Source organism: Cervus canadensis, chromosome 22 (assembly GCF_019320065.1).
Source record: "Cervus canadensis isolate Bull #8, Minnesota chromosome 22, ASM1932006v1, whole genome shotgun sequence".
Lineage (NCBI taxonomy): Eukaryota > Metazoa > Chordata > Mammalia > Artiodactyla > Cervidae > Cervus > Cervus canadensis.
Genome location: NC_057407.1, coordinates 19514215 through 19530860, shown reverse-complemented (window position 1 = coordinate 19530860; position 16646 = coordinate 19514215). Strand labels below are relative to the sequence as shown.

Genomic DNA, 16646 nt, shown 5'->3' with positions numbered 1-16646 from the left:
AAATTATAACATCATGTTGTTTTAAAACATCAGAAATTGGACAGAGAGAAGATGGGGGATGAGATCTCAAAGAGATCCAGGGTGGTTAAGTATATGCTAAGGACAGAGATACTGGTCTGCTTTTAGATATTGATGAGGAAATTGAGCTTTAGTAAGGGTTGTAATAAGATGAGAATAATGCTATTGAAACAAAATAGAATGTGTAATTTTTGTAACATAGGAAAAAGCTTGATTTAGCCTGTGGAAGGTAGGGAGAGGAGAAAAAAAGTGAAACAAAAAGATAAACAAGTATGGATGTTAAACTAATCAAGACAGATTGTCCAATGTATAGAAAGCAAAATGCTATGTTTATATATAAAAAAAATTTAAAGGACACAGGTGGAAGATAAGGGGATGGAAAAATTTACGCTTGTCAGATATAGACAAAAAGAAAAAGGAACAACAGATGAAGGGAATAAATTAAGCAGGGACATATGCCCATGCCATAATGTAGAAAACAGTAATTTCTGGCATGTGACATTGATTAAGCAGTTGCTGTTAGAAATCTAATACAGTGTTTTCAGAAACTGATGAGATGAGACGAAAAGTAAGCAGAGGAAGATGTGGAAAACAAGCAATGATTTGCTCTGCCATGTATGTAGAACTTCTTACTCAACAAATGCAGAATGTTTTATCTTGGAGGGCGTGTGGATTAGACACAAGCTTCAAGTTTTAATGCATCAGGAAGGAAGCCTCACATTCTACCAAATCAACATTATAGAGGTTCTTTTCTCTAACTACAGTGCTTCAAAATCAGTCATTATTAACAGTAAGATAGCAAAAGTGTTCCATATGTTTGAAATGAAAAGACATACTATGAAATAACCCTCAGGTTAAATAGGAAAAGATAACAGGAATAGCAGAATTTTAAAGCTGAGTGATAATAAAAGCACAGTAGTTCAAAAACTGAGAGAGATAGCTAATAGAGTTCTTTGATGGCAATATACAGCTTTTGTTACTCAAGAAAAAACTAGATAGTCTGCAACTCTGTAAGCTCAGTGTATGACACAAATAATTAGAAAAACTGTAACATGGTTACCTGAAGAAAACAAAGAAAGAAAAAAAGGGAAACAAATGTAAATAAGGAAAATAAGGGACAGAGAAAATTAATAAAAGCAAAGAACCAAAATATAGTCCTCTGAAAAATTTCATAAATTGGATATAATACTCTGTTAAAAAGGATGTACATTTTTACCAGTGCAGATGAACATATACGTGAAAAGGATGCATGGCTAAAAAAACTGATGGAAGAAAAATTTAACAACCATTAAATAAATTGTATGTAATGATGATCAAAACTTAATCTTAAAAGCCAACCTATTAAGTTTAATTTTGAAAACAAAAAACAAGTAAAAAATACTGACCAGATTCACCTATGACTTTAAAAACACAAATAATTCAAATATAGCCATGTATTAAAAAATACTAATTGTACATTGAGACTAAATTGAAGTAATCATAACAGTGAATGGATGTTTCAGTGCTTTAAAAAATCTTTTACTGTAATTTACCACATTAATGGCAAAGAATGAAAAATTGCATGATCATTGATAAAAAGCATTTAATAAAGTTTTTTCTTTTTCAAGTAGAAGCAGCTCTTACCAAAATTGAAACAGGAAAAATTTTTTAGCTTAATAAAGGCTTTATCCTAAGAATCTATAGCAGATGTCATTTTTAATGGAAAAAGACAAAAGTTTAAACTCATTCTTGTTAAGATTGGGAACAAGACAAGAACACTTCTGTTGCTGTTATTTATCAACATATTACCAGATACCTGACCAATGTAGTAAGACAAATCGATATCAGTAGATTAATTGAAAGAAATAATTATGATTTATAATAAAATCATTTATTTAGAAAACCAAAGAGAATTAGCAAAAACTGTCAGCAATAGAAGCATTCAGCTAGGCTGCCAGCTCTTAAGAGCAGCAAAAATAAATCAACAGCTTTTGTCTGTATTGGGAGTAACCAATTATAAACTATGATAAGATACCATTTATAATACTGACATAAACTAAAAGCTATCTAGGAATAAATCTAAGAAAGAATTCATAAAACATATATGGGAAATTTAAAACCCTATTACAAGGGTTTTATTATAGAATTATAGACCATAAATGCAGCATTTATAATAAATAGATTGAATATTGTGAAGATATTGTATTTCTTCCAATAAAATTTAAGCTCATTGTAATTCTAATCAATGCCTGAACAAGAGTTGTTTTGAAGGGGTATAATTGAATCTGATATTTATATAAGAGAATAAATAAGAGATAAAGAAGGACCTTCACTTTGCAAGGCATTAATATATATATAGCAGAAGTTGGCAAACTACAGTCCACATGCCAAATTCAGCCTGCCTTCTGTTCTTAAAAATAAAGTTTTATTGGGACACAGCCACATCCATTCCTTTATTTATTGTCTGTGGCTACTTTCATGCTGTCAAGATAGACTGAACCTGGCCCTTTAGAGAAAAAAGTCTCCTCCTATTCTCTAGCATCTAGCATAGAAAAGGATATAATAAAGTCTAGACTCACTCCTATGTACATAGGAGAACTAAGTGTAATCATTTCTACCAGTTGGTGCTGGGAAAGTTGGTGTACAAAAAGAGAAAAATGAAACCATTTCTGTACTTCAGAAATAGCTCCAAGTAGATTAAATACCTAACTGTTAAGATATAAAGCTGGTAGATGAAAATTTAAGAATACATTTTTGTAATCTTACAGTCGAAAAGGGTTTGTTGTGAAATATTCACAGAGCACAAACCATGAGAAGAAAGTTGATGAATATATCAAAATGAATGCTTTTGTTCAATGGAGTCTGTGATAGAAAAACTAACAGATGGTGAAAATACAACTGTCATGTTTAATGCACTAAGATTAATATTTAAATACACATGGGACTCCAAAAAATCAGAAATAGGAGGGAAGAAACGAAGACAAAAGAGGGAAAAATATGAATTGGTGGTTCATACAAAGAGAAATAGACATACACACAGATTTCACTGTGTGCGTGCATGCTCGGTCATGTCAGACTCTCTGTGACCCCTAGCCCACCTGGCTCCTCTGCACATGGGCTTATTCAGGCAAGAATACGGGAGTGAGTTGCCATTTCCTCCTCCAGAGAATCTTCCCGACCCAGGGATCACACCTGTGTTTCCTACATTGGCAGGCAGATTCACATTGGAGACTAGTTAAAATTCAAAAGCGCCTTTTTGCCTGTCATAGAACTAAAACCTTGGAAATCAGATACTCTCAGGTGTTGACAAGGGTGTGGGAAAATAGAAATCTTATATTGCTTCTAGGAATGCAAAATGATCCATAATGTTTTTAAGAGTATAAGTGTATATATAACCTAACACCCAATAATAGAACTAGCATAGATGCCCACAGAAATGTATGTAAGTATAGTTATCTCAGTGTTATTTGTGGTGAAAGACTGAGAAAGCTAGCTCTTCTGCACTAAAAGGATAGAAAAGGAAAATGACAGTGGAGTGCAGAGAGGGAGAGTGAATTACGTCTATTTACAACACTCTCTAAAACAGCATTGAGAGGAAAAGACAGATTTAAAGCATGATGCAACTTCTATACAAATTTTAAAACTATGTACAGGAGTTTGACACATAAGTGAAGTCACTCAGTTGTGTCCGACTCTTTGTGACCCCATGGACTGTAGCGTACCACGCTCCTCTGTCCATGGGATTTTCCAGGCAAGAGTACTGGAGTGGGTTGCCATTTTCTTCTCCAGGGGGTCTTCCTGACCCAGGGATTAAACCCGGGTCTCCCGCATTGTAGGCAGACACTTTACCGTCTGAGCCACCAGGGAAGTCCTTTGACACAAAAAGTATTTATGAAAAATATAGTGAAGCTTATAAATACAGCATTAGTGGGTGTTAGCTGCTCAGTCATGTCTGACTCTTTCTGACCCCATAGCCTGGGGCTTACCAGGCTCTTCTGTCTATGGATTCTCCAGGCAAGAATACTGGAGCGGGGTTGCCATTTCCTTCTCTAGGAAATCTTCCAGATCCAGGGATGAAACCTGGGTCTCCTGCATTGCAGGCAGACTCTTAACCATGTATTCATTTAAAAATACAGTGAAGCTTATAAATATAGCATTATGTTTGGTTAAAAAAAAAAAATGAAACCCCAGGCTGGGAAAGGAAGGAATGGGTTTGAACATAGAGGATGAACTGAAAATAAGAAGAAAAATGAAAACCAGAAGAGAGTCTTTCATGGATTGGCAATAGAAGCTCATCAACTGAAGCGTATGCTTAAGTCAACTCTGTAAAATTATCCATTAGAGGAAACATGGTCCACGGACGCTCGTCCTTTCAGAACTGTTAGATTCAGATGCTCGACCAGTGTCATCAGGTATGGGTCTCTCTCTGTATTTTGGTTTTCCTGGCCTCCGTGTTGGCTCTGATAAGAGGCAGACTCTTTCTAGGGTATTCTTTAGCTCTTTCAAGTTCACAGCACCTAAGCAGAAAGCAAGCACTTTCTCCATAGTATGAGCAGTCATCCTCTCATGAACATCCTTTCTTTGGCTGGTTCATTTTTCTCCTGTGAGCACCCCTGAATCAGTCATGTGACACAGGACTGAGGGTGCCTGCGCCGCTTTCCCATCCCTAGAACCAGGCAGTAGGAAGAACCCAACATGTGGAATATGGTGGGATACTACCCAAACAGAAATTACGGTGATACGACCAGAAGTACAGAAAGTGGATGCTAAGGGAGCAAAAGTATACAGGTAACTTTAGGGAACTTGAACCAATGCTGTTTGAAGAATGATTGAAATGAATTGCATGCTCATTCTAGAAAAACTGGGGGAAATAAAAAATACAGATTAACTTCAAATATCTAAAGCACTTCCACTTGGCATGATACTTGTTTCATATGATCCGTCAAACCATAAATCAATGATGAAAGGTGAACTTGGTAGGGAGGGCAACTGTGTAATTGATGAAGCTGGTTATCTGAAAAGGATTGGTTAGTGAATTTCATATCACTGTGTATTTTTGAACATAGGCTAGCCAGCTACCTGGCAAAGATTTTGTAGGAAAAGATTGGGAGAATAGTTGGGTTTAACCAGTGGTTCTGAATCATCCAGACATCTTATTAAAGCTTAGAATTCTGGGCCCTTCTCCCAGAGTTTCTGGTTTGGTAGCTTTGGAGTAGGGCTCAAGAATTTGCATTTCTAATTTCCCCAGGTGATGTTGATGCTATTGCTCCAGGAAACACACCTTGAAAACCTCTGGGTTAGATGATGTTCAGTATCCACACTGACCTTTCATTTTTATGAGATACTTGTACTTGTTCTCAGTTCAGTTGTTCAGTCATGTCACCCTTTGTGACCCCATGGACTGCAGCATGTCAGACTTTCCTATCCATCATCAGCTCCCAGAGTTTGCTCAAACTCATGTCCATTGAGTTGGTGATGCCATCCAACCATCTTATCCTTTGTCATCCCCTTCTCCTCCTGCTTTCAGTCTTTGCCAACATCAGGGTCTTTTCCAGTGAGTCAGTTCTTCACATCAGGTAGCCAAAGTATTGGAGCTTCAGCTTCAGCATCAGTCCTTCCAATGAATATTCAGGACTGATTTCCTTTAGGATGGACTGGTTGGATCTCCTTGCAGTCCAAGGGACTTTCAAGAGTCTTCTCCAACACCACAGTTCAAAAGCATCAATTCTTCTGCACTCAGCTTTCTTTATAGTCCAACTCTCACATCCATACATGACTACTGGAAAAACCATAACTTTGACAAAGACTTAACTTTGTCTCTGCTTTTTAATATTCTGTCTAGTTTGGTCATAGCTTTTCTTCCAAGGAGCAAGCATCTTTTAATTTCATGGCTGCAGTTACCATCTGCAGTGATTTTGGAGCCTCCCAAAATAAAGTTTCCCACTGTTTCCATTAGTTCCCCATCTATTTGCCATGAAGTGATGGGACCAGATGCTGTGATCTTTGTTTTTGAATGTTGAGTTTTAAGTCAGCTTTTTCACTCTCCTCTTACACTTTCATCAAGAGGTTCTTTTGTTTCTCTTTTCTTTCTGCCATAAGGGTGATATCATCTGCATATCTGAGTTATTGATGTTCTAGAAAGCAGTGTTTGTATATTGAGGCAAATTATCCATATTATTTCTTCGTACCTGAAATGTGTTAAATTCTGGCTATATGGGTACTTCTAAAGTAGATGGATTTTGCATAGCCCTCTGTAACTGTTGGGTCACTGAAAACATTAGAGGCATTAAGCAACTGCACATTTATTGGTATGCTTCATGAAACAGTCCTCCATTTTCTTATGTCTTCCGTTTTGTAATCCTATTTCTGTTTTCCCATGAGGATTCAGTTTTCATCAGTTTTGTAGTAGGGTTGTTCCTGAATTAGAAAGCCAAAGTGGTTTCCCAAGGTGGATGTGTATTTTCTTTCATTCAGAAAGAAACTCTGTCATGTATAGATATTGGCTCATAAAAAATCATTTCTTGGTACCCTGGATGTCAAGTGTCAAATCGTGCTTTTTCCCATCTTCTTACCCAACCCCAGCCTGTGGCCCTCCCTAGGAAAGAGGATATGAAACACTTCACCTACCTTGCTCCGTACTACCTCTATATCAACCAGGAATTATTTTCATTTTGAACTCTATTTTGTTTCTTCTTCTTTTTCCTCAGATTTTTTTTTTTCTCCTTAATTTTTGAAAGTTTGCTCTAATAGTTCCCTGGAAGTACACATATATTTTTGTAATTTTACACAAGGTCAAACAGCATTTGTACTTTTTATAAATTGCTTTTAGATAAACAGATAAAACCATTTGAGGAAAGAGAGACCCCAGAGATACCTCTTTAAGAATTAGAAGGTTTATAGTCAATGCTTAACCATGAAAATTTTTAGCTTAGCAAAAATGATGAAACAGATGGTTAAAAACAGTACCTGACAGATTGGACCTCGAGGATTTGAGTTAAGGTGACTACTTGAAGAGCAGAGGGATTAAGAAGACTGTTTTGTTGTCTGTGTGTGAGCTTTTGCTTGAAAACACTAAATCCAACGCTGGTAGAGAGGGTGGGATATTTTAAGAGGACTTACCTTACATCTCAGTGAACATTAAATGTGGGGCAGCTTAAATGACGTCTTCTTGGTAGCTAAGGATCTGTAGTAATAGACTCTGCTTTCTTGTGTATGATCTGAGTTTCTCAATGGAATTTGATGAACATCCATTTTCTACATCCTCTTCTCTTCCAGACTTCACCTTGAGGAGATGTCGTTCAGATTTGGCCAACATCTCATCAAGCCCTCGGTGGTATTTCTCAGAACAGAACTGTCCTTTGCCCTGGTGAACAGGAAGCCTGTGGTACCTGGACGTATCCTTTTTTTTTTAAGAGAGAAAGCAGACCAAATGAACACAGACATTAACCTCTAGTATCCAACCAAAAAGGTAAGCAAGGAATCCTCCTGCCTCCCCCTTTGGAGAAACCAGGTAGGACAATATTCACATTTATTCTGAATCCAGTTGATGGCACCAGTAATATGCTTGATCAGCGCTGCAGAACTTCTAAAAAAGAGTTGCTTAGCAACTGGGGCTTTGGAGGTGAGTTTTTGCTTGACCTTTTCACTGTTGTAGATGTGTAAATAAATAGGTGCTTCTAAAATGGATCCAATGAATATCCTTAGCACTTTGTTTTCAGGTATCAAATGTGCACTTTAATAGTAAGATAAGAGATTGGGTGACACTCGTGATGTGGAAGTAAGGTGTTACATGAAGATTTGAGACTGGCTTGGTGTCTTTACCTCTTGGAAATCATTCAAGCTATGAATTTTAATTGCATTCAAACACATAAATATACTACAAAATATATATATATATATTTTATGTTAGAGTCTGAGATAGCATTTTCTCTTGGAAAACATCCCAGCTTCTAGATCATTGTCTGGTGCCATTGGTGATATGGGGTATTTTATTTCCCTCTGACCATCGATTTCAGTAGAAGCTTTATTCTTTGCAGTGGGAGAGGCAGAATTTGGTGAAATGCTCTGGAGAGTTATTCTTATGTTGTTGAAACTATCAGTCGTGACTGTATGTGGATGACATTTGTACTAACTCTTCAAAAATTTCACCCCCCCAACTTAATTTACTATGCAGAGGGCAACAAAGTATGAAATGTTGTATTTTAAGATAATAAGCATTTCCACATTGAGACATGCTTCTACTTTGAAATAAATTTCTCAGTAATTTTGAGTATATAAAGGTGTCAAGATTTTTTCCAAGAGTGAGTTATATTTTTTTTTAATGAGATTTTTGTAAATGCTTGAAAGCTTGATGACTCATCTTCTTTCTTGACTATATAACTACTAATAAAACACACAGCTAAAGATAATTGTGGTTTTTGTGGTAGACTCCCAAATTTCTTGATTTGAACTTTTAACCTAAATAAATTTCATAAATTTAGAAAACTAATGATAATGTCAATAAGCTAGTAAATAATATGTATTTTTCTTGATAATATTTAACTTTTAAATTTATAAAAGTATTTAATTTTATAAGTATATAAGATCAGAAAATTTCATATTCTGTTTATTAAAGTAAAAACTCTAAAATGATGTAGAATGCTCCTATAAAATGACAGTTTTTAAGTTTTGTAACAATTTTAAATTGAGTTTCTCCAAAAGACCTTGAAGTTCTTGAAATAACACAGGCATTTTATTTTCTCGTTTGATTTTGCTGCAAGTCTGTGGTTGCCTTTTTCCTTTGAGGATTATTTTTTTAAGCAAAATGTCGAATTCCAGTATCAAAAGGATACTGTTTAAATGCCATCTCTCTTTGGGTGTCAGTTTTAATTGACTTTTGTCAAAGAACTGAGGGAATTTGGGATGAAAATGTGAATTTAGATGAACAAATCTTAATGCTTTGGACCGAGAGTATATGAGGTTGTAGAGATACACTCTTTAAAAAATGGTTAATAATGGAATGAACTTTGATTTTTTTTTTTAACTCCTATATTGATGGTAAGAAACTTGATTTTTCAGGATCTTTTTAACCACCTCAGGAAACTGTGCTGTGTAAGACCTGGGTTGTATATGTGTTTGAACTGAAATAGAGGTGTCTGCTTCAAGGAAAATATTTATAGTGAACAGTGAGCAGTTAGTGAATGATGACTCGTTTTGTTCCAGATGGCACTGAAATTGCCATTTTGAAAATGAGTCCTGGTTGATTATCACCTCGTTGAGTAAATGCCAAGGACGAGGGGAGCATTGTATTAAAATCCACAACCTCAGTTTGGAAGCTAGTGAGAAGGACTCAGCTCTTTCCAAGGCTGAGAATGGTACACTCTGCAATCACTGTACTCTGTAAAGCTCTTTTACGTCTACAGTGTTTAAGGTAATTTCAGGGGCAGTGGATAATGGATTCAAGCAATCCTTTTTATATGATGATTCTGAAACTTTTTATTTTACTTTACCTTGGTAAACTCTCTTAGGTGACAACTGTGAGAAGAATCTTAATAAGTTACTCATTTGCTTGTGTGAAGTAATATTCTTTTGTCCTGTGATTTGGAAATTGAAACAGTGAATAGCTCTGCCTACTAACATTTCATAAAATAAATGGTGAAATGGTTGCAGCAGACCATCACTACCCCCACCCCACCCCGTCCTCCTCAGTGCTCTACCCTGCCTGTCCTTAAAAAGCCCCTTGTTGTGGGTCTTCTAGGTCTTCTGATTCTCTACCCCTGGAATTCCTCAGCCCAGCCTACGTCTCTCTCTCAACCACAGCTCTAATGTTACCACTCTCCTATTCCTTTGCAAAAAATCACTGATGAATATAATGAATATCCTTTTATTTGAGAATTGTTGTTCAGTCGCTCAGATGTGTCCAGCTCTTTGCAATCCCATGAACTGCAGCACACCAGGCTTGCCTGTCATTCACTATCTCCCAGAGTTTACTCAAACTCATGTCCATTAAGTTGGAGATGCCATCCAATCATCTTATTCTCTGTTGTCCCCTTCTCCTCCTGACCTCAGTCTTTCCCAGCATCAGGGTCTTTTCCAATTTGAGGATAAAGTCCAAAAATCTTAGCATCCCTTTAAAAGATTTTCATTATCTTAACTCACCCTCCCCACTTTCCAGCTATTTCCTTAAACAGGTGTATTTCCCTTTACCTGCTGACCCCCACTCTTTCTCCTGCTTCTCTCTTCACCTCGAGATCCTTCCCTTCCTTTTCACTTGAACTAAAGTGCTTACTTCGATACCTGTCGTGCCCTCTTAGGGAAAAAAAATTCCATCCTTTTTGTGACACTTGATTCCTTATTCACATGTTGATTCATTCAATAGCTTATTACTGAGCTACTCTGTTTCAGGCTCCCTGCCAAACACTAATCCCAGTCTGCCCCAAACCAGAGCTGTGTTCATTTCTGTTTGTCTGTGTGTGGAGTTGCGTTTCTGGAAAGGGATGGGGGCAAAATCTACTCTTAGTACGTCTCTTTTTCTTAGCACCCAGAATATTGTGTTGACTGAATTTAAACTGAATCTGTAAACATCAGGAGCTTGTGGATAGTTTCAATTAATACTGAGATCCTGCCTTTCCTGTATTCCCATGCACAAAGCCATGTCTTGTCACCATTTTATTCCAGATTTATTAGTATCTCATCCAACTTCCCCTGCATGCTCTGTCAGTTATGGTCCTGTTTACATTGCTGTTATGAGTGTCCTGTGTTAAGCCTAAATACAGTGAATGAACTGATGGCAGACGGGAAGAGATTCTTTTCCATTGTTCTCTGACTGTGTGTTAATTGACCAATGGACGAGTTTGTATTTTAAGGGCAGTATATTGCTATCTTGTTGTGAACTGGAAAATTCTATCTTGTATTTTTGATGATTTCGTTTTTAAAAGAGTCTTGAGGTGGCCTCTGGGGAATGTGCCATTCAGAAGAGACTTGTAAATGTCATCTTTGGACTTGTTTCCTCTCTTAACATTTTGCTCCCCACTCCTCAACCTTCTTTTCTTTTTGACTTTGCTCACTGGCTCACTTTATACCTTCCTGAGGAGGAAAAGAACCCTCAGATCAGGGGCTGCAGATATGCTTTTGAAGCAAGACTGTTTGCTTCCATTCTCAGAAGAGCCACTTATGTCCCTCCTCGTACCCACCTAAAGCAGACACTTCTGCTTATTGCAAACAGTGTTTAAAGTTGATTGAATAGGCTTTGGCCTCTGTGGTGCAACACTCTGGAAGCGTATGACTGAAGGTCTTTAATCCCTTAATTTCCTGTTGCTGGAAAATGCTTTTCAGGGAGTCTTGGGAAGAGAACAGAAGCATTTTTGAGGTTGCATCTTCAGAATTCTGCAGCGAACGTTTTATTCATGTACTTGGTGCAGCTCAGCTATTGTTCGTGGCTTGAAAACATTTGAGTCAACGTGGTTAATACTTGTCTCCACTCCGCTCCCCTTGCATCGGGCTGCATCTACCTCTCATCTTGAGTTGAGCATGAAAAATGAATTTGAACATTAGTGGAATCCATTTGGGGACTGGGGCTTTTATTGTAAATAAAATTATTCATTTGTTATGTCCTGTAGTTTTCAGCAGATAGTGTATTGATCTTTGGATTGCTATTCAGCATGGCATACAGGGCTCTGACATAAGGGGAACATGGCCACGTTTGTGGACAGGTTGAATGTGTTGTGTAATGACAGAAACAAACCTTGCTTGCTGGCCATACTATATTATACAAATCATTTGTCAACAGTTTATTGAATCTGTTATTAAAAAGAACAGATTCTTCCAAGTGGGAGCATCACACACAGAATGTTATCAGGGCCAAGCCACGTTAGGATGATACATTGAGGACAGCCTTACAAAGTGTATTTGTGAAGAATTAGACTAGGTAACTTAAAGGACATTTCTGCTGACATATTAGAAACAAAAGTTTGGTGCAAGGGAAATTGTGTTCTAAGGTCCAACTTCAATAGATAAAAAAGAAAAATCTGGCAATTGCCTTTTAATACAAAATTTTACCTCCCTAAGCGAGCAGTGTTCTGTTTTCAGGCCATTGCCATATTGAGTATTCTTGAAATAAAGGAACAGATAATAAAAATAGCTTCATTACTTAACAGTGCTTCTTACGGAATAGATGCTATAGATAAAAGTGCCCTTTTAGTCCTTCCGTAAAAATCAGAAATATTTGTCATTTCCTGAGTAGGTTGTAATCTTGTGAATTTCTTTAATTGTTCAGGAAACTGCAGTTATTAGTGATCTCATGATCTTTTCATTTCTGAAAAAGAGTTTCTTTTAAAACCTTCCTGTGCAAATAAAATGAGTGCAAGCACGATTTTAATATCTTTATTACTAAAGATAGACCTTCTTGCTCTTGAAATTTCCCTAAGCATATGCCTTCCCCTACCCCCACCCCCCACCGTTTTCGAGCCTGTTGTATATTACCCAGCTTAAAATACTGTAGGAGACGTGCTCAAAGCTCAGCATACACCCTTTGTCCTGAGCTGAGTAGTGGGAAAAGTTGGTTTCCTTGTAGCCATGTTTTTCTTGATTTTACTTGGCAGATTGTTGTATCCAAAATGTCTGCAAGCAGCAGTGATTGCTCAGAGTGTCCTTATGCTGTCTCTGTGGGAAAGGCTTCCACATAAATGTGTGCCTACCTCTGGGGCCGTAGAGTACATTGCCTCCAGCTTGAACAGTTTTTGACGGCTTTCGTCAGGAGGAACACAGAAAGCTCTTCTATGCTTTCGGCATACACTAAATTGACTGCTATCTTTTTTCAGTGTCCAGAACCTAGCGCAGAGGATCCTGCCAGTCCCCATTACAAGACAAACCTTGTGTGACTGTCGTCTATCTTGGCTTGTCATCTGAGGAGTAACTGCTCAGAGAGAAAATATGGTTATCTCAAATGCTGTTTCTTGGGTTGGTAGTGAGCTCACAGTGTTGAGTAGGATTCTGAGGCGGTATGCAGGGGCAGTGGGCAGTAACTGCCTCAGGTAGCAGAGTAGAAAGGCTCCTTGCCAAGACTTTTCCTCTTTTGGGTTTATTTCTCATTCTTGGAGCTGAGACTGGCATCTTTATTTTTTATTATAGACAGAATGATGGATTGTTGGCACCTGACACTGAAGGGTTTAATAGATTCTTTGTGTGTGTGTATGTGTGTGCGTGTGTGCAACGAACATTTGAAATTGGATGGAGAAAAATGTGTGGATTTTATGTATTTTGCCCCAGTGACTTCAAATGAAGGTGACTCCCCCATGAAACAGTGTGCCTGGGGCATGTACACACCGTTCTCTAGACTTCATCCAGCCCCTTCCTGCTGTCCACCGTCTCTCCCTGGCTCCTCGCAGCCTACTGGTTGGTGAAGATACTGGTGAGTGGTGATTTTGTGGTTCACGTTGCCCCTGCACTTCATTCCTTAGTTATGACTGTTTTCCTTTGACCTTGCCTGCTTCTCCATAATAGGATTTACCTTCTAGCTTCAGGACCTACTGTGAGTGGGGTGAGATGAGCCAGCTTGACCATGGTGATGGCATTTGAGGAGGAAAGTCCTTCCGGCTTTTTAATCAGAGCTTTTAGGAGGTTTCTGTATTCTCTTAGAATTGCACAAAGCCCACAGAATTATTTTACAACCAGAAAAAGATACCTTTGCCACCTGCCAATCTCTCACAGAACATAATCCTATTAGTGTGTGTGTGTGTGTGTGTGTGTGTTAGGGAACAGGAGATGCTCTGTCTCCAGCTCTAGCAAATGGTGGGATGATAATTATATGTGTTAAAATAACACTTTGAATATTCTTCATATTAATTGCAAAAATGAATATCCTGTACAGAATGCCATTCCCCATTTCTATTTATTTCCATGTGAAACTTTCCTCAGGTAATTTTAAACTGTCATGGTTAACAGTATCTGAACTTGTTCATTATATTCTGGGCATATTTTTGACCTGCTTCCCATGCAAGCTATCAGATTGTGAGCAATAGGAAAAGGCTGGTCATGGTGTTGCCAGCCTTGCACTTGTAACGGAACATAATTAGAAGTAATGAATGGAATAATACATCATTATTCACAAGAAATGTCATGTAATTAACTCAGATAATGCAAAATATATCCTAATTTCCATTTGGAATGAAAATAGATTTGTTAGAACATCAGCAGGCAGTTTAATGTTTATCCTATATTTTCATACACATATCAAAACTGTTAAAATCTATTGAATGAATATACATGGATTTTCCATAACATAATAAGTCAAGATGGCTTTCTTTTGCTAATAGAGTCTTATGTGTATGCCTTGTTTATTATATATACATAATTTATATATATGTTCCAGTCTTAGAATTAGCATAATTAATTTATATTTATTGCAAATTAATGATCTAATTTATTTACTTAGCTCCCATTTCCTTTCTCAAACTAATTGACTGAAAAAATAACTATAAATTTGCAAATAGCTCTTGGGCACAAATCCTAAATTGGCCTTCTCCTCAGAACTCTCTGTAATAGTAGATATCTGTACTAGTTTTGCAATCTAAATTGTTTTCCTGAGATTTCTGTTCCAGGCTTTAAATATGCTTCAGGAGTCTTGACTTGGCTTAGATGGACCCACAGTTGGGGATCAGGGATATGGCTGAATATGTCTTAGGCAGAGGAATTATTGTTAGATGCAGCAATTAATATGACACACAGCAGTGACCAATGTCCTAACGTCGGTGTAATTCCTGAAAGTTCTCTGCTCTGTCACAACATCATCCTGTTAATTTCTGCTTTGTGGGAAGATCTGGAGAGACCCGGGGGAGGAGGCAGAGAAGTGTGAGCAGCTCCCAGGAGGCAGTATGGACAGAACTATTATAATATTTTAATAACAGGAATGGGCATGCCAGTGGATGCCTCAGTTACAGCCCTGGTTTTAGAAATGAACACTGATAGGAGGAAGCTTCCTTTACATCCTGTGGCTCAAGCCTGGTATTTGTTCTTAAACACCATGGAGACTGGCATATAACAGCAGAGTCACCAATGAATTAAAAACAACAAAATTCTTTCTTTGTTTTAAATGGCTGGCTTCCTCACAATGGAATGGTAACTGCCTAACACCAATATAGAGGAAAACTTAACTGTGGCAGGAAAGGATTGAGGCATTGTTTTCTTGGTCTGTCTGTCTCATGTGTGTGAATGTGGTAGGGATAAAGAGTGTGTATATACATGCATTCAACTTGCTTATATCTTTTATTGAAAATAATGTCATAGAAATAAATTAATTGAAAGACATTTTTGTTGTTGTTGGCACTCAGTCATGTCTGACTCTTTGCCAGCCCCATGGACTGCAGCATGTCAGGCTTCTCTGTCCTTCCCTAGCTCCCAGAGTTTGCTCAAACTCATGTCCCTTGTGTTGTTGATGCCATCCAACCATCTCATCCTCTGTCACCCCCTTCTCCTCCTGCCCTCAGTTTTCCCCAGCATCATAGTTTTTTCTAATGAGTCAACTCTTTGCATCAGGTGGCCAGAGTATTGTAGCTTCAGCTGATGCTGAAATTGAAATAAGTGAATTAAATAATATTTTATGATGAGCAATGCATTGTTGAGGTCACTATTTTGTTCTATCATCTCTGACCAGTTGGAATGGGAAGGCAGAGTCTCAGGCCAGTGTTGGCCGTACTTCATGGGAGTCAAGACTTCACCCAAAACTCTGGATCCTCATTCTGTTGCTCTTTCTGCCACTTCTAGTTGCTGTCTCATGTGCTACAAACCTTTTTGTACATTGGTTAGGTGTTTTGAGGAGTTCTTTTCCCTGGAGTCTTAAACATCGCCATTATTCCTGTTTTCCAGCGCCGTATTGTAGTCAGTCTACACTCTGTCACTTATAATGTTTGCTGCCATTTTTCTGTCTTTGCTATTTGGTTGTAATCATCATTTAGCAATAAGACTAACTTTGAGGACTTCTGAAAAACCTATGTGGCTTAAGCATGACTCTGCAGCGCTGTGAGTGTGGGGCCAAACACCTTGCTTGGCAAGCAGCATAATTCACTCCCAGGTAAGATGAGTCCAGGAAGAGTGAAATTCAGCTGATTCTCTACATTTTCTCTTTTCTAATAGGTTTTTAAAATGGCCGTAGTTACCAAGAGATCTTTTCATCTTGAAGATTTATTTCCAGTTCAAGAGATTTGTTGAAACTAAGAATTATCTGTTGAGTGCTAATACTTAACAGTAAACCATGATCCCCTTCCATCTACCAAAGATGATTGCTTTCGAATTCATTAAATAAGATGTTGTCAAGATAAAATGAATCAACAGAAATTACATTAAATTCTGAAGCTTGTTTCTCATGCCGACATCTGTTAATATGATACTAGTTAGTATTTTCTATTCTGTTTAGGGATGAAATGGCTCCTAGAAGCTTTTAAGTCATGGAGCTACAGCTGCAATAATGAAATTGAAATTCAGGGCTGGAAGAGACATTGAGTGGGACTTTTCATATTGCCCTGGAGTGTGAACCTAAACAGAGGTGGATATCATTTCTGGTGAGATACCCATGTGTTAGAGACAGCCACACTCTCATGGCGGCAGCAGAACCAGACCCACGTGTTGAATCCCACCTCCGTGTTCACAAACCTTGTCAGGGGAGAAGTGGTCAGGGG

The 16646-nt window shown here is 37.8% G+C and overlaps 1 protein-coding gene across 13 annotated transcripts in view; it reads left to right on the top strand.

The window, feature by feature from the left end:
* Positions 1-16646, top strand: part of FHIT (fragile histidine triad diadenosine triphosphatase) — a 1503296-nt gene that overhangs the window by 692018 nt on the left and 794632 nt on the right. For all 13 annotated transcript variants that reach the window (XM_043442898.1, XM_043442890.1, XM_043442894.1 and 10 more), the window contains one exon: positions 7273-7391. In XM_043442898.1, coding sequence (XP_043298833.1) covers positions 7289-7391 — 103 coding nt within the window. In that variant the 5' untranslated portion in view covers positions 7273-7288. The remainder of the gene's footprint in view (positions 1-7272; positions 7392-16646) is intronic.